This window comes from Carettochelys insculpta, chromosome 18, assembly GCF_033958435.1.
Source record: "Carettochelys insculpta isolate YL-2023 chromosome 18, ASM3395843v1, whole genome shotgun sequence".
NCBI classification, from domain to species: Eukaryota; Metazoa; Chordata; order Testudines; family Carettochelyidae; genus Carettochelys; species Carettochelys insculpta.
In genome coordinates this window covers 21,299,763-21,322,036 of record NC_134154.1, presented here as the reverse complement: position 1 = coordinate 21,322,036, position 22,274 = coordinate 21,299,763, and the positions used below count along the sequence as shown (strand labels likewise).

Sequence of the window (22,274 nt, the reverse complement as noted above, 5' to 3'; positions counted from 1 at the left end):
CCAGACCACCAGGCTTCAATACATTGACTGCAAGGGATACTTTCCTATGGTGTTGCAGGCACTGGTGGATCACAAAGGTTGTTTCACCAACATCAACATGAGGTGGTTGAGAAGGGTGCATGATGCACAAATCTTTCGGAATTCTGGTCTGTTTCGAAGGATCCAGAGTGGTATTTTCTTTCCAGACCAGAAACTTAATATTAAGGGCATGGAAAAGCCCATAGTGATTTTGGATGACCCTGCTTACCCCTCATTCCTTTAGATCATGAAGCCCTACAGAGGAGCCCGTGACTCCAGTAAGGAGCTCTTCAACTACAGGTTGCACAGGTGCAGAACAGTGGTAGGATGTGCCTTTGGCCATTTCAAAGCCAGGTTTAGGCGCCTTCTGACTCATTTATACCTCAATGAAGAACACACTACCCTTGTCATTGGGGCCTGCTGTATTCTTCCCAACATTTGCAAAGTGAAGGAGGGAAGCTTCATGCCTGTGTTAGGGGCTGAGGCAGAGACCCTGGCAAGGAATTAGCAGCAGCCAATCCCAAGTGAAAAACAGGAAAGCCCAGAAAGAGGCAATGAAAATCAGGGATGCCTTGGAAACCGTGTTTGTGAATGAGCACGAAAGGCATTAACTGGCAGGCCCCCACCCTCACTGTGCTGTTTTCTTGCATTTGATGAAAACCACCATCAACTGAGACACAACCATCACTGCCCACCCACCACAAAGCATATTAACCAATAAATAAAACTCTTTTCACAGTAAGCAATGTTTTTATTTTGGGGGGCACTAATAAAAGAGTGGGGTATATAGTGGAAAAAAGGATAAGGCCAGAGGTGGTTGAATATTAGCCTTCTGGTGGGTGCTCATTTTTTGGGGCTATGAAGCTGGGCTCTCCATGGCCTTCCCCTCTTGCTCTGGGTCCCTGATGAGAGGAGGGTGCTGAATGTTTGGAGGGATGAGACATCGAAGGGAGCGGCTTTGTTTGGATGAGGTGGCAGATCCAGGAGCAGAGGACTGGGCTGACTGGGTTGAGGCAGGTCTCTTGTGATGGTGCCTGGAGTGACCTGGGGATGGTGCGCCTCTAAAAGGGGAAGGGAACACATATGGATGGGGGGCCACATAACGGAGCGTTTGTGGGTGGCAGGGTAAAGTGCATGAATCACTAACTCTTTATCATGCACAGCCTCAAATATTGCTGAGTTCACTGATTGTAATTTCTCTATCAGTGAAGTAATTAATTCTGTCTACTTGCCCATAAGGGACATGATTGATTCAAGCATTCGTTCTTGAGAGTCCATCATATTCCTTTCTCTAGGCGCAAAGTCTGCTTTTCTCCTTTGCAACTACTTGTATATAATTCTCCAACAATTCACTCCAGCTCTTCTTCTTCTTCCACCTCATATGCAGCCTCTTATCTGCTGAACTGGGCCCCCTCTGTATTTTTCGAGTCTCGTTTGCCGATAAAACAGATTTAGAAATATTTGTGTCATTAGCCACAGCAACATTTTTCTCTTTGCTCAGAACAATGACCATAGTGACAGAAATAATGGCTGTCTGCCTCTATAGAAGAGCGTATTGCAACTGCACAGTCACTCTTGTTTCTCCTAAGACTGAAGAACCCACGATTCCAAGCAGAATGATTTCAGCTCTTCTATGGCAGAGGTTTACCCTCAACAGAATGGTAAGCTATTCTCGATTCATGGGGGGGGAACAATTTAAAGCAATGCCAGGCGTGTACAGGGGGGCACAGCCTGTCCCAGGGATGCTGCCCATTGCAGGAGTGGGTGGCTGCATCACAGCATTCTTAAAGCTAGCCATCTCAAGAGGCAATAGGGATTGCATTGAGTGTATGCAGCTTCAAGCAGTGCCTGGATTTTAAATTCCAAAGTGGCTGCTTCACAAGTTCAAAAATCGTTAAAAGTCAGTGGGGGCAAGCATGTGAACCATGGGAAGGTCTAATCACCTGCTGGTCCTGAAGGGAGAGGGAGCTGCCACATGTGCGATCGCATGTGGATTTTAAAGTGGCTGCACCAGGAGATACATCAGTTTTGCTCTGGGTAGGTGTCAGGCAAAAATCCTTAGTCATTCATGAAACTTCCCACGGGTTGTAGGTGACCAAATGAGAGATCAGCCTGATTACACTAACACAAAGGGATAAGGAAAGATTGTACATTCTATCCAGCTACCATGTTGGAAAATTTGCAAGAATGCTCTATGGGGCCATGCTTCCAGATCACTTACTGGTGGCTTGATGCAGTAAGGTGCCTTACCATGGAAGCAGGAATAAATCACGTCTCCCCAAAAATCTTGTGATGAGAATCCACAAGTACCTGTTTAAAACCTTCAGCTTTTTCTCCAAGCAGGAGTTGCACTCCATCCACAGGCACATCAACAAGCTGTTCTAAGGGAAAGGGGCATAGACCCTCCACCCCATGACTGCAACATACTATTAATAGTAGAAAAAAAGTTACTTACCAGAAGTGCCCTCACCAGGATCTAGGTTGGCCTCTGAAGTGGCTAGACCTAAGGGGACAGGATCCACTGGCTCCAACTCAAGAAGCAGCTCCTATGCTGGAATGCATCCCACTGTTGTCCACCCCTTCCTCAGCAGGATGCACTTCAGCACACTCCCTGCGACCACAGGAGTAGGTGCAACTTTTGGGGAAAGAAGTTACCTCTGTCCCCAGAACAGTGTGAAGCTCACCATGGTAGCGACATTTCTAGGGATATGGCCCAGACTGGCCACTTTCTGTCTTGTACTTCTGGTAGCTCTGCCTCACACCTTGACCATCATGCAGCGCTGCTGAGTGTCCCTGCTGTACCCCTTTCTCCATCATGCCTCACAAAATTTTTGCATAAATATCAGCATTCCTTTTGTTGGCTTTGAGTCATCGGAAAGCAGCTTCTCCGCCCCACCTCCCCCCGGCTCAAAAATGAGATGCAAGATCTCCTGATGGCTCCATGCTGGGGCCCTTTTGCTATCCTGGGAACTCAAGGCTACAAGGTGTGTTAGGTGTGCTGCAGAGATGCAATCCACACGTCTGCTCACCACACTGGCCAGAGAGGCAAGGAAATCTAAATCAGAATTCCCAGGCTGACGAACACCACTTTCTGTCACCTACTTCCGGCTCACCTGGAGAGCAGCGGGGGTAGAGCGATGACTAGAAGAGACATTTGGAGGGGCACTGAGGTTTAAAGGTGAATAAAATGGATTTTAATAATGCTGTCATCTCCATTTGTATAGTTCAACTTTGCAAATTCAACTTCAAGTTACTTTGGGGGAAGTCAGCATTACAAAAGTTAACCATAGAGCCCTTTAAAATTGACCTGTTGAGAGCTGTGCTGCAGAGAGTTTATAAAATCAAACTTAGACCCTTAAATTCAACAATCTCCCAGTGTAGACCAGGCCAGAGAGTCTTACCATTTCCTAGCAGTGGTGTGCCACAGCAGGACTCGTGACAGGACACAGGCTATGAAGCTAAATTGTCTCTGCTATTGAAATGAGAGGAAAGCACACTAGATAAGAACTGGGTATACTAAGAAAAGCCACGTGTTCTGACTCAAACTTACTGATTTATTCAAATTGGACAAAAGAAAGGAGTAGCATCTGAAAACCCTCCTGTCCCATAATGGGACAACTAAACAGGAAATCCTAACTGAGGTAATCATCTAAAGAAAAGGCTCTCAAACTCCCAAGGCATAACCATGAGTCAGGGAGAAGCCAGATGTGTGTGTCCTCTCTTCAGCTAAGATGTAGTGCTCCCAGAGCAGATTCAGAACTCCAGATGACATGGGGGCAGGACACGGAGGGATGGTTCTGAAACAGAAAGGCAGGGTCTATCCTCTTTCCCCCTCATCCCTGGCCCACCACCTTCTCTCCTTGTGGTCCATTCTATCGATTCCGTCTCCACCACAATCTCCTCTTTTGCTGAAGCAGCCCTTGCACTATCACTTGGGTTTCTCCTCCATTCCCATAAGCCACCATCTCATCTCAATCTATTCTGTGGACTCCTCTCCATTTGCAACTGAGCTGCTGCTCATATTTGGACAATGGAGCTGGGCAAACCGGGATTAACAGAAGGGGTTGTTTTGTGATCAGCTGAAGTTGTTTCTTCCTAGTTCAGTGCCCCTATCATTGCAGTGGCCCATGAGCTCTACAGCAGCTCCTGGTACCACCTTTCTCCCTGAATCCTGGTGCCACAGGGTCCCTCTGCCCGGTCATATGAGATACCAGAGAGAACTGGGACCCTGCACAGTTCCTGTGTGGGATGATGCACTGCTTTCTGTTGATCTGTAACTGCTTGGTCACAGCCAGTTTTAGCCCCAGCTTCCCTGACCAGGCCACAGCACAAGCTTGTCCTATCTATTCAATATGTGCCCTCATCAGCTTCCTACTACACCGGACCCATGAACTTCCTGCTGCACTGGACCTCACGATGCTGTGAATGCTGCTCCTTCCCTCACTGCCTAGGCATGCTACTGTTACTGCTCACCTGCACTAAAGGGGGCCCTTTTCCCAACCTGTTATCCCAGCGCCCATGAGCCTGCTTTCTTCTGCCCAGAAAAATCGAGGAGGAAAAGTTGTGTCAAGCCATGCTATAGTTTCTAAAAGCATTCAGGCAGTGCTATTTTAGCTGCCCCTCTCTATATTTTCTGAACAGAGCTGAGAGATAACATGAATTTTGACACAAATACTCATACCTATATTGATCCAGCCCTTTAATTATTACTTGCATTCTTGCACTGCATATCTATTTCAATTCATGTTGTTACAGTAAACTACAGGAGAGGTGCAGGAAATGTTTTTTTCTTAACTCAGGTCCCATACTACAGAATTTAAGAACCCCTGATCTAAGGGGAAGAAACTAAGTGTAACAATGAACAGCTACACAAATTAAAATACTAAAATACTGTGGCTAATATAGCATTTTCATGTCATGGTTCTAAGCAAAAACTTCACATTACTATGTTCTCTCCCTCAGTGACCTTTCTCCGATTATTTCACATTAGGACTAGCTGGCTATATTTTGCACATACTGTATTAAAATATCTCCTTATAGAACATGATGAGCTGCTATTGCTATTAACTGTTGTTCAGCTCCAAATAGTAAACAGAACAAAAATTTACTGAAATAATCACAAGAGCAACGTATTTGTTGTTTAATTATAATGCAAGCCATGTCACATACAAAACAGTAGCAGCAGATAAATTGTCTGTGTTTTCTTCCCTGCTAATGAATCCTAATGTGTGTGAAACAGACCAGAAAATGAGATTTTATAGTCCCATTCACACTCTCCTCCCACTTCAGCTACAGCCTAAAATCAATATGGTCTCACACTGCTGTCCACTACATCACACAAGGATGGCACTGAGAGATGTAAAAGCACATTTGTTTCAGTCACAGGAAGATGTGGCTCGAGTAGTCCTTCAGTTTACCTCGTACGTACCACATGAAGTACTAGATAAAATATGCCTTTTGAACAGTTATTCTAGAGACAATACCAGGTCTTCGAGATCATTTCCAGTAGATTCCTTAAAAGTTTTTACAAGAGCTGCTTAATAGTAAGCAGAATGCTGCTAATCACACCTTGCTGGTTCATAGATCAGTGTCTCCTGGCTGACGTAGCCATGCATTAACTATTACCCTTTCTTTAAGAATAAGCCAGTAGTACGCATGCCAAGCCAGATCAATGATCCTGAAAGGTTCTTTTTCAGTCCAGAAAGACTGAGCAAAAATGTTTGTTTATGTCATGGACGAGAGGGTTCATTTTTCTTTGCCAATGTTATGGTACATTAACAATAGGCGATATTTATTTTAACTTTTCATGGTAAGTTTCATGCTCTGGAATGGCAAAGATTAACTGCTGCACTGAGAAGCCATGTGACAATTTCCCACACCACTTTGTCATCTTTGGCTCGCTTACCCTCGGGGCTCTTCTTCAGCAGAGATGCCAAAGGGTGCTAAATTGTGTGGCAGGTTATGCTGGCAAAGAAATCAAGTTCAGTTTAAAATACCACCTTGCAAAACCAAAAACAATACAGAAACAACAAACAGACTGTCTTCCTGAACCTGACCTCTTTTGATATGATGTAACGGCCATACTGAGTCAGAACGAAGATCCATCTAGTCCAATATTCTGTCTTCTGACAGAGGCTAATGCCAGAAGCCCCACAGGGGAAGGGGGAAAAAAACAAAAACAAAAACACATAATCCATCAAGTGATCGATCCCCTGTCGCCCACTCCCAATTTCTGACAAACGGAAATCAGAGACCCCATCCTGCTAACAGCAATTGATTAATCTCTCCACCATGAACTTATCCAGCTCTTTTTTCTTTTTTTGAGCCCTGTTATAGTCTTGGCCTTCACAACATCCTCTGGAAGGGCATTCCACAAGCTGCCTGAGCTGTGTGAAGTACTTCCTTTTATTTGTTTCAAACCTTCTGCATATGGTTAATCTGACCTTGTGTCATTTGGAAGACAGATGTAATCTAGACTTTCGAGAAGTGATTTTTACTAACACAATGGAGTCCAGACTATCTGATCTAATAGGTACCAGGGACAAATGGGATAACTTAAAAAAAAAAAAAAAAAAGAAAATGGATTAACTGGACAATGGGCAACAGGAGCTTATGCTATCAGCTGAGGGGTTGGGGAGGGAAGCTGGTGCTCCCATTGTTTTACTAATTTTGTTTTAAATAATTTTACCAATCCAGCAGAGGGAGAAAAGCGTATCATCTCCTAAGACTAAGACCCAAAGAATGTTGTGTCTGATACACAGGTAGCACATCATCTGAAATGTATTATTGAGGGGAGGGAATAGATTTTTCTACTATGTATAGACACTAATATTGATGGAGAATTCGTTTTCATTTACCCTCTACCTGCCTAGTAGCTGGAACATACTGAGGAAGAATGGTAAACGTGTTTTGTTTTTAGCAGAGGTTCCAAAAATGACAAAGTTTTCCAAGCTATTCTTATGGTCAATGACCTAATAACCTGGGTTAACGTTAAAGAGCCTGTGGCTGTGAAGAAGCTGAATTCAACACCTTGACTGTTTGTTGGCCCTGTCATGTAGTCTGCATTCTGGAAAAACTCATTTGTCTCAGTAAAACCTACGGGAATAGGTACTACGTTGTCATCTTCTGTAATAGCTGCACATTAAATGGCACAAAAGAGAATACTTCTAGTGAGAGTCTACCCTGGCACTCACCACTTTCATTTCCCATGCCCAGATTTCAATATGGATATATTTTGGTTGGAAACACATACAGCTACAGAACATTTTGGATTTCACTTGTTCCTGATGCTAGAGGTTCATACTGCATCCTTTGTTTCATAGTATCTTTCCCATTATCTTTAAGAATGTTCTCTTTCCAGGCTGTCACCTTTTGTCACAGGAAAGTTACAATCAACCAAATCTTTACCACTGCTCTTTTCCGCCTGAAGCCAGAGATTTTTGGATCTTGCATTCTAAACAAACAGTTTCCATCTGTGCCGTGTTTGTTCCAAGAACTCCTCTTAAATTGTAAGAGCAATGACCACAAAATGTGGTGTGCAGCTTCCTCCTACCCTAAGTTAAACCAAAGCCTGGGTTTGGCTGTGCTCGGCAAGTGGGAAATGCTGGAAATCCCAGGATTTCTCAGCACATGGAAAGGGAGGGGGCAAAAGGAGGAATGCAATACTGAGAGTGGCCATGAGGGTGGCTGCAGCCCCAAGACAGAGGCCAGCAGTAAGTAGCTCACCTGCCCCAATCCCAGAAGCTGACCCCCAGCCCCATGGAGAGCCTACAAGATTTAAATGGGGCTGCTGGAGAATTAGCACCATGGAGCCTTCTCCCTCCCAGACAGCCTGCAGGCCATGGGGGACTGTTGTTACGGGGGCAGCCTGGCCTCACCCAGACAACCTGCAGAGCGCGGGGGGTACAAGGCAACTGGAGAGGGGTAGCTCCCCAGATCCAGGCCTCTCCTGCCTCTAAGACAGCGTGCAGACCACGGGGAGCCAGCTGGAGAAGGAGCAGCGCCGATACAGCCTGCAGGCTACAGGAGGGGGCGCTGGAGGCCAGGAGCAGACCCCAGAACTTACACTACCCAAACAGCACAGACTGTGGTCGGGAGCTGAAGGGAATCATCCCGCTGAAGTCTGCTCTCACCCATCCCGACAGCCTGCAAACCATGGGAGGCCAACTGGAGGAAAGGCAGCCACCCAAAGCCTGGACCTACTCAAACAGCCTGCACAGTGCAGGAGGCTGCTGGAGGGGAGCAGCCCCATGGAGCCTGCCCCCCAACCCCAGGACAGTCTGCAAGTCGTGGGGGCAGCTAGAGGGAGACATCTTGGACCTTGGCCTCTCTGCAAACTGCCTGCAGGTTGCAGAGATGGGGGAGCTCCCCAAAACCTTGCCCCCATTTCAACAGCCTACAGGCCACAGCTGGGGGTGGTCTGTGGAAGAGAATGTCAGTTCCCAGAGCCTGGTTGTTCCCCTCCCCCTGAGAGCCTACAGATCTCAGGGGACACTGGGGTTGGAGGGTCAGCCCCTGGAGCACCCCAAACAGGCTGCAGGATAAAGAGTGCAGTCTCCAAAGCATTGCCAGGGCAGAGGCGGGACAGCTGGAGGACAGGACCAAGCCTCAGCCCCCACCTGACAAGCACGCAGCGCCAGCAGCTCCCTCCCACGAGGAGTTGCTGGATGGGAAACACAGGCCCTGGGCCCCTGGGAGGAGCTGCTGCCCTAGCAGTGTCTCCCTCATCACCATGGGGGGGGGGACTGGGCCCCCCCTTAGCCTCCCAGTCCCCTGCCCTGAGACCCTTGTTCTAATTTCTACACCCTGATCCCCTGCCTTGAGCCCACACCAACTCTCTGCCCTAAGCTGCCTACCCCCGTCCCTCCTCATTCCAGCCTTAATTTCTCTTCATTCTCAAAAAAAAAAATACTATAATTGCAGCACACACATTTTTCATTTATTTATTTTCAAAAACATCACTTCAGTCAAAGAGCCGAGCAACATCGTCGGGGTGGGGTGGGGGGAAAGAGGCTTTAAACACCCAGCTTCTTAATTATTTCATTTCCATTTCTATTAAGTTCAAAATCAACAACCTGTTATTTGCTGTTACCTGATGAATTTGAGATTAAATAAGATTCTTTATATTAGTTCTTCAGAGGAACAAAAGTACCCTAGTGTGCATTAATTATATGACAACTGGTCACTTAATCTACCTGGTAAATATCTAAATAATTAAAAGCAATCTGCTAACCTTGTGACTCATTGTAAGTTACAAGAATTTAGCTCTCTTCCCTTAAATTTACTATGCACCTTTTAGGTTAAGATTACGTGTATTAGGAAAATGATTAGAAACAGACAAAAGTTACACGAACACTTGATATTTTAAAAACTTACCTGCTATGCTTGCAAATATTTCACTGAATCCAATCAGTACATATTGAGGAATCTGCCACCATACTGGCAAATCAGCAGCATAATATGTAACACGTCCAATAGTCTGAATAATTGTTTTATCCTTTACAATATTCAGTCTGTTGCCTTCCAAAATTCCTAAAAGGAGGAAAAAAATCCTCAGGTTCAAAAGCTACTTTTATACCTAGAACTAAATCAGGATCCAATTACTTCATGGCATGATTACCTGAATCACATAACAAAATTTTATGTACCAGGAATTAGTACTTCATAATATTCACAAATCAAGCATTACATAATCTACTTTTGTGATCACTACTTCAGAAAATCCAGTTCCTCTGCCAAAAGGATAACACATTTCTATTCTTATGTACAATTATGACTGACAAAATTCTTTTACCTCACTTTCAGGTGGACTAGCTTACACAGCCAGCTGATTCAAGCATATTTTTTAAAAACCTGTAATCTCATTTCTGAAAACTACTCCTTTGCAAAGTTGAATTATTGCATCTGCTAGCATGAAAATAGCACATCAGTGAATGTTTTACTTTTTAAAACAATCAATGCTACACAAATGCCGCTTACCTTTTCCATAATGGTTTACTGTTATCACTTACATTTATTTACAGCCTATCATCACACAGAAAGCCAAAGCTCTTTATACACTGATTTACAAGTTATATTATACATAGAAATCACGTTAAGTCTTGATTTTCATTGTCCTGAAGCATGTGAAATGCAACGACTGCTTAACGGTGCTCATCAACATAATAGGACACATTACAGCAGAAACTAAATCTTATTCAAATGAAACCGTAGAGGAAATGTCAGTAGGTAGTGAACAGTTTAGCCAGACTGCAGTGAGGTATAGTGTTAAAAAGAATGCTTGGGGGTCTTTAACAAACATTAGGGGGCTGCACCGCCAGCTCGCTATGCTCCCCAAGCTCCTTATCTTCTTTGGGGGACTGGGGAGCTGCACGACCAGACTTGGTCTTCCTGGGGCCTACAGTGGCCCCTCTCCCTGCCCTGGTCTATCTGCTGCCCAGAAAGGCTTGGGGGAGGTTGCCGCGTGTGGCTCCAGGGGGTTGGGGGAGCAGTAAGAGAGGAGTGGTGGAGCTGGGCTGCTGCCATATCCTGGCAAGGAGAGAAGCTACTGCTCAGAGCTGAGGTCCAGCTGCTGCTACTGACTGCCCCCATCTCCGGGTCAAGCAGCAGGGTGCAGTTCCCTTGTCAATAGTGGCAGCTGGAGCTTGGCTCTGAGAGGCGCCTTCCCTCCCCAGCAGAATACATAGGCGGGCTCGCTCACAGTCGAGGTGTGTGTGCAAACACTAACGGGAGCCATGTCCTGCTGCCCAGCCTAGAGATGGGGTGTCTGTAGTGGCAGCCAGAGCTCAGCTCTGAGCAGCACTTTTCCTCCTTACCATGGCCTGGTAATGACTGCTCCCAGCTCCTCTGCTGGTGAGTCCCAGGACCTGTGGCAGGTAGAGAAGCCTGCTCAAGGGACCGCATGGCCTGCCCTGGCCCCTCTCCCCACCTTTACTCCCAGGCAGCAGAGAGATGCATTTGCAGGATGACATCACTCTGTTGCCCAGGAGGAAATGTTTTTTAAACGCACCCCCACCCACCCCCACCCACGCTTTCTATTTAAAAAAAAAAAAGCAGTCCAGTAGCACTTTAAAAGACTAACAAAATAATTTATTAGGTGATGAGCTTTCGTGGGACAGACCCACTTCTTCAGATCATAGCCATACCAGAACAGACTCAATATTTAAGGCACAGAGAAACAAAAATAGTAATCCAGGTTGACAAATCAGAAAAATATCATCAAGGTGAGCAAATCAGAGAGTAGAGGGGCAGACTAGCCCCTCTAGACTAGCACGGATAGTATACAGACTAGCACTGCTATCTTTCTGGTACTATTCCACACCTATATTATGTCTCAGCCAAAAGAATACACTTCCAATTATCAAGACCACAAAGCCCACAACTCAATCAATGGAATACATTAGCTCATTGTTGATTCGAAAGGAAGGGCAGCACTTTCTGAACAACTAATGCTAGCTTCCTGAAGCACTCAGGTTGTACAGACAGGTTTCCAAACAAGTGTAGCTAAGGAATTAACTCTATTTAGGTTAGAAGAACAAGATCTGACCTTATACGCAAGAACCAGACCAGCAGTATAATAATAAAGCATTTCAATATCTACAACACACCATTTAAAAAGCATTGCTGACACAACATGTTTAAATGACTAAACACAGTGGTTTAATTTTCTCACTTTTATCTGAGCCAGACAAAAAGCAGATAATAAACAGGTGCACATGTGCTATAATGCAGAGTCCTGGATAAATCACATATATGACATCAGCCCAAGTTGGGGGGCAGGGAGGAACCTCTGCTCTTGTTTTGACAGCTTCAATGTGGTGTCAAAACTGAGCAAGGAAATTCTAGAACTCACAGGCATACAGTTTCAGATTAAAGGTAATTCTGTACTTCCCTGTTGTGCAACAGCTGTGCTGAGGCTTGAGTGCTGGAAGCAAGCCAAAAGGTTCAAGCATACTTATGTCTGCATTAAGTGATTTGCTCTACAGAAGTGTGGAAAGCCTCTCGTCTCCTAGCACAAGTTATTATTATTAATGTTAGTTAAGAAGAGGATTGCTGGGGGGGATGGAAGGTGAGAAGGAGGAGTACAAGATGCCCCAGGACCCAGCAACTTAAAAGGGCCTGGGATTGCTGGCTGCTGCTGCTACCACAGCAGCATCCCAGATACCCTAAGGGAAAAAGAATAAGCAATTGGATCAACTGGTTGTTTGCAATGTTATAGTGTACAAAAATATTCCAAATAAGATATTTTATGAAAGGCTGTAATGTTGTGAACTTGATGGCCCCCTAAGATATGTATACAGACCATGGTCATGAAGAGACATATACTGTACAGTATTCTCATAAGCAGCACTACAATTTCAATTAGAACTCATAGCAAAAGAAAAGCTCCGGCAGAGCCAGTTACATACAAGAAACTAACTTCAAGTGCCCATCCACTGTCCAGTCAGGAAGAGACAACAGTGGACCATGAGAGTTAATGAGAAGTCATTGCATCAACTTGAAACTGAAACGAAAAGTCCAGGCTTGGAAAACTGAGGGTATGTCTAGGATAGCTGCAGCCATGCTGCTTTAGTTGTAAATTATAGCAAATCCAGCTTTCTCCGGTGACCCAGTGCTGAGGTTGTCTTGACAAGCTTGTTTACTCTTAAGAGTTACAGCAGCGATGTAACGGTGATACTTTATGGGTGCGTCTACACCAGGAACTAACTTCAAAGTTAGGCACTTCTTCAAAGGAGCCAGCAGAGGGTCTACACATGTTCCTTTACGTTGAGCCCAACTTCAATGGGAATGGAGTAGTGCCCTACTTTGAAGTTTAACTGCAAAGTAGGGTGTGTGTAGACACTCATCTTCGAAGTTGATCGAAGTTGCTTACAAGTAAGCAACTTCACAGGTATTTTTCTAGTGTAGACATAGCCAATGTATACTCTCTTCTGCTAGCCATGTGCTGAAATTGCCTACTATTTTTGAACCATCATCTTCAGTTTAGCCTTCCATAAATTTAGCTTCAAACCTGAAGATTTAAAAGCTAGACTCTATTGATTCTTTGCTGCACTGTACTTGAATGTGACAAATTATAAGACAAGTTTAGAATTCAAGTATTAAAACTTTAAGGTTACATCTTGCTGTAATTGTTTAGAATCTCTAAATGAAGTTGATTTTCCAGCTGAATAACCTTAAATAATGCTGCTAAGAACTTGCAATAAAATGCATGAAGTAAACAGAGCAGATGTTCATTAAATCTAATCAATTGTATTCACTCAAATTTACAAAGGTTTTAAAAATAATCTAAACAATCTAACAGGCAGCCTAACATGTTCAAAAGTACTGCCAGTTTGGCAAATATATTAAAAATAAAAATAAGACACAAGCTAAGTTACTTTCAAGACTGCAGATTAAGATATTGGCATACTCATAGTATCCCACATTGTCATCAAGATTTTTGTCTAACAAAATGATCTGATATACATGCTTCAATTTGAGTCAAATTACAATTTTTTTTATAAATGCCATTAATCTGCCCTATAAAGATGAAACACTCGATGAATTGGTCTGAAGACTAGTGGGAGCAAATCTGCATCAATTTCAGCCCCAGGAATCATCTGACTTGGGTTCTCACATCTTAGAATGCTAGCTGCCTCCAACCAGATATCAAGATTGAGTTTCTCCACCAGGCTTCAAATTAGTTTTGCACAGCTCAATGAACCAAAAAACCACCACCCACACCACACCACTGGTCATCAGCTGAGGGAAACAGTTGTTTTAGGCAGGTATCATATTTCTGTACGACATATGAATCCTGAAAACTAAGTCATCTGAAAATGTTTAGACTTCCAAACATGACACCAGACTGCAGTTCCATTACTTTATTTCTGAGTGCTTCTGTTTCAGTAGTGGTGGGTGCATGACTTGTGGTTAGAAGTCATCAGTAAAAATTCTGAGCCAGCAAGTTCTATTTATGGGGCTAACATTCAACATTTCTGACACTGTCACACCCGTATTGGCAAAGTGGAGCTCCACCCAAGCATTCTTATGTGCCATAGCGTTAGAGAAATAGTTCTATTTTAAGTCTGAATGACTTCTACAGTCAGAACTTTACTCGCCCACATACAAAAATGACCTTTGCCTAATTAGGTAATTACCTTACCTCACTGCGACAAACCTTGATAGCCCAATGAAGTGTCCCTCTCTCGAAACTACAGAAGATTACAAATGCTGAGATTAATTTATTTAAATACTATAATGTTTTATCAACATGTTCATTATAGTGATATTGGGTGAAGGGTATAAGTTCTAAGAAGCATTGCTCAGAGATGTTCAGTTCCACATCAGCAGTGCTTAACAACTTTAAATCATCCTCATAAGCAGATGATTTATGGTTTGAACATCAATGCCATCTTTTTCCTTTCATGCTACAGCTAAGCTATTTTACACTACAGTAATTCCAAATATTAGGGAACATTAAGATGGAGGAAAAAAGCTGAAGTAGGAGCAAAGTCTTGCTCAGCAAGATGGCAATTTTATTACTTCTGCTAAATACAAACCACTTCTAAACAGTTTCAAGTTTATTATTTGAAAAATCAAACTTTATTAAAGACAAATCGATTTTCATTTTTTTTTTTTTAAAACAGAACCTTGTTTTTCCTGTGCTTAACTTTTAAGTAACGCGATTATTTAAAGGATCAGGTGACTTTGCTTTGGGGCTTCCTTCATATTTAAAAAACAGAATTAGAATCTTGCATTTATTTAATGAAGTGGAATATTTTGCAACCTGATCACCAGCTGTGAGCCCAAACAAGCTATCAGTGACATAATATGGTCAACAATGATAAAAACAGCTCTTTCTGCTACTTTTTCAGTAAGCCTGACCTTTATAGCTTATCAGAGAAGGCAAATCCTCCACCCCTGAAATTGTTAATAAGGAACTGCTAATCAGGGACAACAGCCCAGCAGAAATCTGGGGCAGGCTCCCTGCGTGTCCTGCCCCTGCATACTGCTCAGAATGGCCAGCTGCAGGGGCCATGTGATGCTCTGAGGGGAGTGAGGTTGGGGTAGAGCCAAGGCTTTGCGAGCTGCTCTCCTCTAGCACATTTCACACTCCAGCCTATTTGCAGGTCAGGAAGCACTTGAAGCTTCAGCTCTGCCAACCACCCCCCACCCGGCTTGCAGCACTTAGAGAAGAACATGGCCCCCGCAGCCAGCCATCATGAGCAGGCTGTGGGGGCATGGAAAGCAGGGAGCCTGTGTGACAGACCTGCTGGGCTGCTGGTAAGTGCCTCCTATCCAGAGTCTGTACCTGGCACCAAAGCCCCCGTTCCCCATCTCCCAACCTTATGTATACCCATCCCATGTAACCTAAACCCTCTGCAACCATCGCCCTTCCCCAGGTCACAACCCTCATCCCTGCACCCCTGGCCAGGTCAAAACCCTCTTTTCGGACCCTTCACCCTCTCCTGAACCCATACCTTCTCCTGCAACCCTATCCCCTGTCCCAAGCTCCCTTCTGCACCCAACCTCCATCCCAGACTCTGCACCTCCACCACTAGAATCATGGAAGAATGCAACCCTTGAACACTTCTCCAATTTTGGAGTGTGCCCCCCACCCCCTCAACAAAAACTGTCCTCCCCTGTTTCAGACACTAGTAACAGAACTCTGCAGAAATTAATCAAATGTATATCTAAAGTTGCCTTCTTACCTGCTGCAAATGCAGAGCACATCACAAAGAACATTCCAACAGCAATCCTCTTCAGAGATGATGGGAGCAAGCCATTCCTTTTCAGAATGGGGTCTACCAGTTTATCCTTTAAGGGTATTAGGATGAGAATAAGCACTGCATCGAACATAGTCAACCAAGCTGCAGGAAACTGAGAACAAAGTAGATTGGTTAATTCAGCCACATTTTATTACCACCTGTTTTGTACTTTTCTTTAAAAACAGCATATTTTCATGCAATACTGGAAACCTGAGAGCAACTAAAGTATTTGTCACATTACAGACTCACATTAAAATAAGATCTTTCAGTCCTTTTCGCAACACTACATTAAATTTAATTTTCTTAGCTTAGCTGTTCACGTTTTACTTGGTTTTCACAACTCTTCTGCCTTAAAACTTTAAGGATGTTTCCTCTCCAAAGTAAGAGGGTTGCCACTGCATGCTCCAGCTTCTGGAACTCACAATCATCTGTGTCGAGCTTTGGGAGATTTTCAGAAAGGCAAAGGCATCCTCGTGACACCATCCAATGTTCAGAACCAAGATAACAGCCCCAATCACCTCAGTTCCTTCTGCTAAACCTAGTAGTGCAGACAGCAGAACACCAAGGAAAAGGGAAAGATGGCAAAGCATGAATATGAAGAAACCCTGTCCAAAAGTCACCTGATCCATAAGTAAATGGGAGTTCTGCTTTGAAAGTGAAGACACAGAATGGTTGTACGTTTGGGCAGAGTCGGAATGTTATCAAAAGGAGTACCTCAGCTAATTAGATTGGTGGTCATTTGCAGATAAAACTGAAACAGGAGTTCCACAAAATAAATCTTTTCATACCTTTAAAACCACCCCGATGCATAGTAATACAATTGGCAGGCACTCTCATGCAAAAAATCTCAAACATTTAAGACCCTAATTAAAGGGGGCTGGTAAAAACATTTTAGGGAAGAGGCTGATTAGAGATTTTACCACACATGAATCATGGCACCTAAACCCAATCCAAATCTGAGCACCATGAGCAATGCTTAAAGTGAGGAAGACTGCATGAGGTTGCAAGCACAGAAAAATGCTATTTAAGGACTGAGCCAAATTACTGAAGGAATGACCCTTTGGACTGGGAGGAGTCCACACAGGTCACAGCATGCAGGCTCAATCACCTCTGTCATTAACACAGGGCAGTGGGTATTAACCATAGGTAGGTGGCTTAGTCCTGGAGCTCCCTCACGATGGAAGAGTGAGTGTTCCCAATTTGACTGAGGCTGCAACAGGCACACAGGTTCCTGCTGCACCTGGTCTCTGTATCCATTCAGCTCTCCAAAGGACACAGGTTCCACAACAGGGAGCCTGGATGGGGAACAGAAGTCCACACATAACACCAGTCAGATTTCATCCAGCTGCCCCGTCACATTAGTTGGCAAGGGGTTCCAGCTACTACGCACAGATGTGGGGAGAGTAAACCCCTCTTGCTCTACGCAGCTGCTATCTACAGGCCCCACGCCACCTGAGCATTCAGCATCAATGAATTTCTGTTGGAGTTAGTGGATTGTGACATCACTGCTAAACACCACTACAACGATTTTCAGAGGGCTGACAGAACTAGACTTATCAGAAACATCACTGAATCAAACAAAAAATGAATTACTGACAGAACGCTATGAGCAGTGCTGCCTCCTTATGAGAGAGGAGGATTAGCTTCATCTTAACATTTGTTTTCTGCATGTGTCTTGGAATGCGCTTTATAGAAAATTCATTATCTTGAGAGACCTTTCATGTCATTAAGATTCATCAATCATAGAACACCTGTGTTGAATTATTGATTGTGCCACTCATGTCTGGTAAACAAACACTTATATATTATTTAAACAAATACATCAAGATGTGTCTATAATACCAAAGACAATTTTAATGGCATTTATGGTAGAAAGTGACTTAATGCAATCAAAAATTCCTGGCTTGTTTATTTTGCTTCCAAAGATATGTTCTTGAGTCTGGCTAGAGGTTTATATTTCCTATTAATCAACTACTTCTAGTCATGAAAAATATTTAGTAGCCAGGTGCTGTAGCACCTCCATTCAGATTGTGACTCTTCATAGTTGTCACAGCATAGTAGAAAGTATTTTGGATATAATACAAAATAATTAAGATGAAGTTAAACCCGTCAAATGAACAAAGTCTGCATGATTCATTTATCCTAACTTTGAGGATTCAGTAATTCACAACGAGATTCCCACTCTCTCAAGTTTTAAAATATTTAGACCTGGCTCTAAATGGGCAAACTAAGATATTCCATTATGCACTAAAGGAAACTATTATGCAACTTCAAAAATAGCTTTAGAAATATTCAACCTATAAAATTGCACTGCTACAATCAGTAAAGTCCAAATGAAAATTTAGAGCATACTTTAAATGCAAAACATTGTAATGCATTGACTTTTTTAATATATGCATCACTTTTAAGGAAACTTTATTTAACAACAAACAAACATTTAAAACGCTGGTTTTGGATGGTAATTCAGATTCAATTAAAATGTACATGTAGATGCTGTACACACATCATAAGTAAAAAATTTAGTATTATTAGAAACAGTGAATGATGCATTTTGCAACAATCAATGAAAGTTAAAATGTATAATTGCTTAAACAGATATATGCAGATACCATACATCCTCCTGCTTAGCAAAAGGTGCTGAATGTAGCATAAAGGCTACTTTAATTGCAAAACAATGTGTATTAATGGTTACCAAATTATGAGAAACAACTTCTCTTTGGAAAATAAGCGATACAAACAAATGCAAAACACGTCTGAAATTCAAGCTGTGGTTTCATGCTTATTTAAATCAAAATTAAAATCAGTGGCTTAAAATTACTGATTTAATTCAATCTACCCCATTCAGCAAAAATTTCGCACAGCTGAATCCTTCCCCAGCCCCAAAATGTGTGTAACAAAACTGACTTTACTCTCTCACAGAACTTGAGGAAAATTAAAAAAAAAAAATGTAGGACATTTTCTGGCATTACTGAAGTTAGTAAAGGAGAATAGAATGAACAAGAGTCCAGAGCGCTGCTTTTCTTCCCCCCCACCAAATTCAATCACAAGTTCTTCAGAGACTCATCGCTTCCCACTTCTACTTATTAGGAGTGGGCATTTTGAGAGCATCTGTATATTTTTACATATTCTACTGTTTCAATACCAAGAAACTGTGTACACAGTCCTGTTTACTTGAGACAAATGCTGTAATGATTACATAGAAAAAGATGCATACAACTTTCACAGAAAAATATAGATCTGATGAGACATGACTCAACTGATCTTTTTAATCAACTACTACAACTCATCATATTCTGATGGTTAAGAGCCAGTCTGTTAAGTTTAAAAGTGACAGCACATGCACACATTTTCAGAAATATAGTGTTGCATGATGATGCCTTTCACATGACCCAAATAGGAAGTGATAAAACCACAGATCTACTTTTAGATGATTTTAAAACATACACTAAGAGTTATTTAAGTTTTTAGATTATAGCTGCAGAAGTGCTACGCTAGAAGCATTGCATAAAAGAGAACTGACATTTACTATTATATTGGCTGTTAGAAAACCCATTTAAAATATAAAGCTGGATATAAGGATGATTGTTCCACTATTCATGCCTCAAATTGTATACTATTTACGTAAACGGTCATATGGCATGAGTGGCATTTTAAAACTTTTTCAATTAAAGTTAGTAATAGTCTTCCCTGATTATTTGAACCAATTTATTTCTTTACCTAACTTTTCACTTACCAAAAATAGACAAATAAATAAAGGAGCCAAAGGCTAGAATAGGTTTGACTGATAAAATTTATTCCCAAAGCAGAAACATGCATACTTGCAGTATATTTGAAGTTACAGTGCACCTCTACAGCCAATAGGCTAGGGGTCTGAACACACTATTTTTCGTAATTTTCATGCATAATATTATTTAGGGGCATAAACAGAAGTATCAAACTGTGCTTTGTTTAAAAAGACAATGCTCTGTAGCAACCTGTCCACACTTCATTAACCTCCCTATATTAGACGCAGGCATAGATCTGTTTCATTAAATTGTAGTTAAGTTAGAGGAAAACTATTATTTTGTTCAGCCTAGCCATCAGGAACCTCAAAATGTGACAGTTGTCAGGCTTAATTAATATTTGGAAAAAAAAAAAACTCTGAGACTGCTACACAAATATAAGCATTAATTAATAAAAGGCAAGAAGGTTCTCATGGTAAGAATAAAAGTAAAACTTGTTGACAACTACCAGGGATCAGTGGTAAAGTTAAAGAGAACTGTACTCTATTTAAATGGACAGCTCAAATTTGACTCAAAACATTTGTTCATGCTAAATCTAAATTTAGCAAACCCTGGAACAATTAGAAATCTTTTAAGATGAATATATTTTATCAGAATTTTGAGAATTAATACTCCCCTCCACTAGCTGAAACTCAAACACTGCAGCACCAAAAACCTGGAAAGGAAATTGACTCAATGACTTTCAGTACTCAATTTAAGAGAAAGGTTTTTTTCCTGATTTGTCCACCTTGATTACTGCTTTTGGTTCTCTGTGCCTTAAATATTGAGTCTGTTCTGGTATGGCTATGGTCTGAAGAAGTGGGTCTGTCCCACAAAAGCTCAACTAATAAATTATTTTGTTAGTCTTTAGAGTGCTACTTGATTGCTTTTTTGTTTTGATAGTATACAGACTAGCACAGTTTTCTCTCTGTTACTATTCAACTTAAGAGATCTTTTTAAAAAATAAGCAGCAGAAAATTAGTGAATAGAATTTTAAAAATGACTTCACTTTTAATCATCTAACACATTAGTAACATATAGTTACTAATATATTAGATGATTTCCATAGCTGAGGAAATTTACTTGAAATATAAGTTGATTCTACCCCTTTCAGCACGCAGATGCCTCAGAACATTTTCCATTTAACATGTTAACTGTCTAAGCCAGGCAATCAGAAGATATAGGCTGATAAAAAGTTGAACTGATGCATCTAATTTTACTAACCATTGCTTCAGACTTAGAAGATCAAAACACAAATGTGGTTTTTCAAATTCTAATATTAGTTTGATTTTACTCACGTAGTTTACAGTACACTCATTTTATATTTGCATTTATGAATAAAAACAGTGAAAGCAATTTTGGCATTCATATTACTGAATTTATGCCAGCAATTTAATTTTAAAAGGCATATTTAGAAAGCCTTGTAATTAATTTATACTGATAATTCTTTCCATTTTACACAAAAAGTGTGTTTTATTAATCACTTCAGGTTAGACACCTTCCTTCAACATGCTAGATTATCCATGTTACCCGCAATTACTGATCAAGATAAAATGCTAATATAACTGAAGATATGAGTGCACAGAAATTACGAACCTGCAATTGTCCCAACTGACCTGAGTAAGTGGCTGCTTAATTGCAATGTGGATGTTTGGGCTTGGGCTTGGGCTGGAGCTGAAGCTGTAGGACTCAGAGGTGGGGGGGGCCCCAGAACTCGGGTCCAACCCCAGATGTCTATATTGTGATTAAGCAGCCCCACAGCCCAAACCCAAAAAGCCCAAGACAGCTGGCACAGGCCAGCTGTGGGCTTTTAACTGCAGTATAGATGACCTGTGATTCACTTTTAGCATGACTGCTCCCACTTCTGTTTATTTAAAGACCTCCTCTAAGGGCCACATTTTCCACCAAGGAACATGGAGACTCCCAGTCTCTGTCTACACTACAAAAATAACTTTGAAGTTGCTTACTTCGAAGTACAACTTCAAAGTAAGCAACTTCGAAGCTGAGTGTCTACACACACCCTACTTCGAACTTAAACTTCAAACTAGGGCACTACTCCTTTCCAAGTAATGGAGTAAGGACTTCGAAGTTGGACTCCCTAATTCGAAGTTAACTTTCAAGTAAGGGAAAATGTGTGTAGATTCTCTGCTGGCTACTTTGAAGTAGTGCTGTTAGCCGGTGGCCGGGTAATGTGCGGTGAGGTACCAACTATGCCCTTGTTATCATCCAAGTTTAAAACTACAAGAGCAGAGAGCTCATCGCTGCAAGCAGCCAAGACAGGCTGACGGATTCCCTTGGTCCTAAGCAACCCAGTTTTTTACTGTTAGAGCAGGGACCTACTGTGCCCTGTGTGCTCCTCGGTGGGGGGGGGGCAGCAAGCAAGCTGGCTTCTAAGGGGGAGACTTTGTCTGGCTACAAGTGCCTAACTTTGAAGTTAGTTCCTGTATAGATTCACCCCCAGTGATTCAGTGGCAGCTACCTTCATGCATTCAAGAGCAAAACTTGGGCCTTAAGATAGTAACCACAGATACAGCTCTCACATTTTACATCTGCATGATTCCAACTGACTTATGTTTGTTTAATTTAAGATGAACGAAGGATTACTGTAGTCAATTCCTCAATTACTTTATTGGAACTTATATGTAGATAAGGACTGCAACTATCATGAAAATTTAGCTTTGAAATATGCTTGAATGAACAAAAAAGTGTGTAACATTAACTAATGCCTATATTTAAGTTATTAAAA

At 42.2% G+C, this 22,274-nt stretch overlaps 1 protein-coding gene across 1 annotated transcript in view; it reads right to left on the bottom strand.

Annotated features, from left to right (window-relative positions):
* SLC15A4 (solute carrier family 15 member 4) overlaps nt 1-22,274 on the bottom strand; it is a 66,949-nt gene that overhangs the window by 25,321 nt on the left and 19,354 nt on the right. Inside the window, exons 5-6 of the mRNA XM_075012920.1 lie at nt 15,711-15,879; nt 9,394-9,549 (exon numbers count right to left, since the gene is read on the bottom strand). Of these exons, the coding sequence (XP_074869021.1) occupies nt 9,394-9,549; nt 15,711-15,879 (325 nt within the window). The remainder of the gene's footprint in view (nt 1-9,393; nt 9,550-15,710; nt 15,880-22,274) is intronic.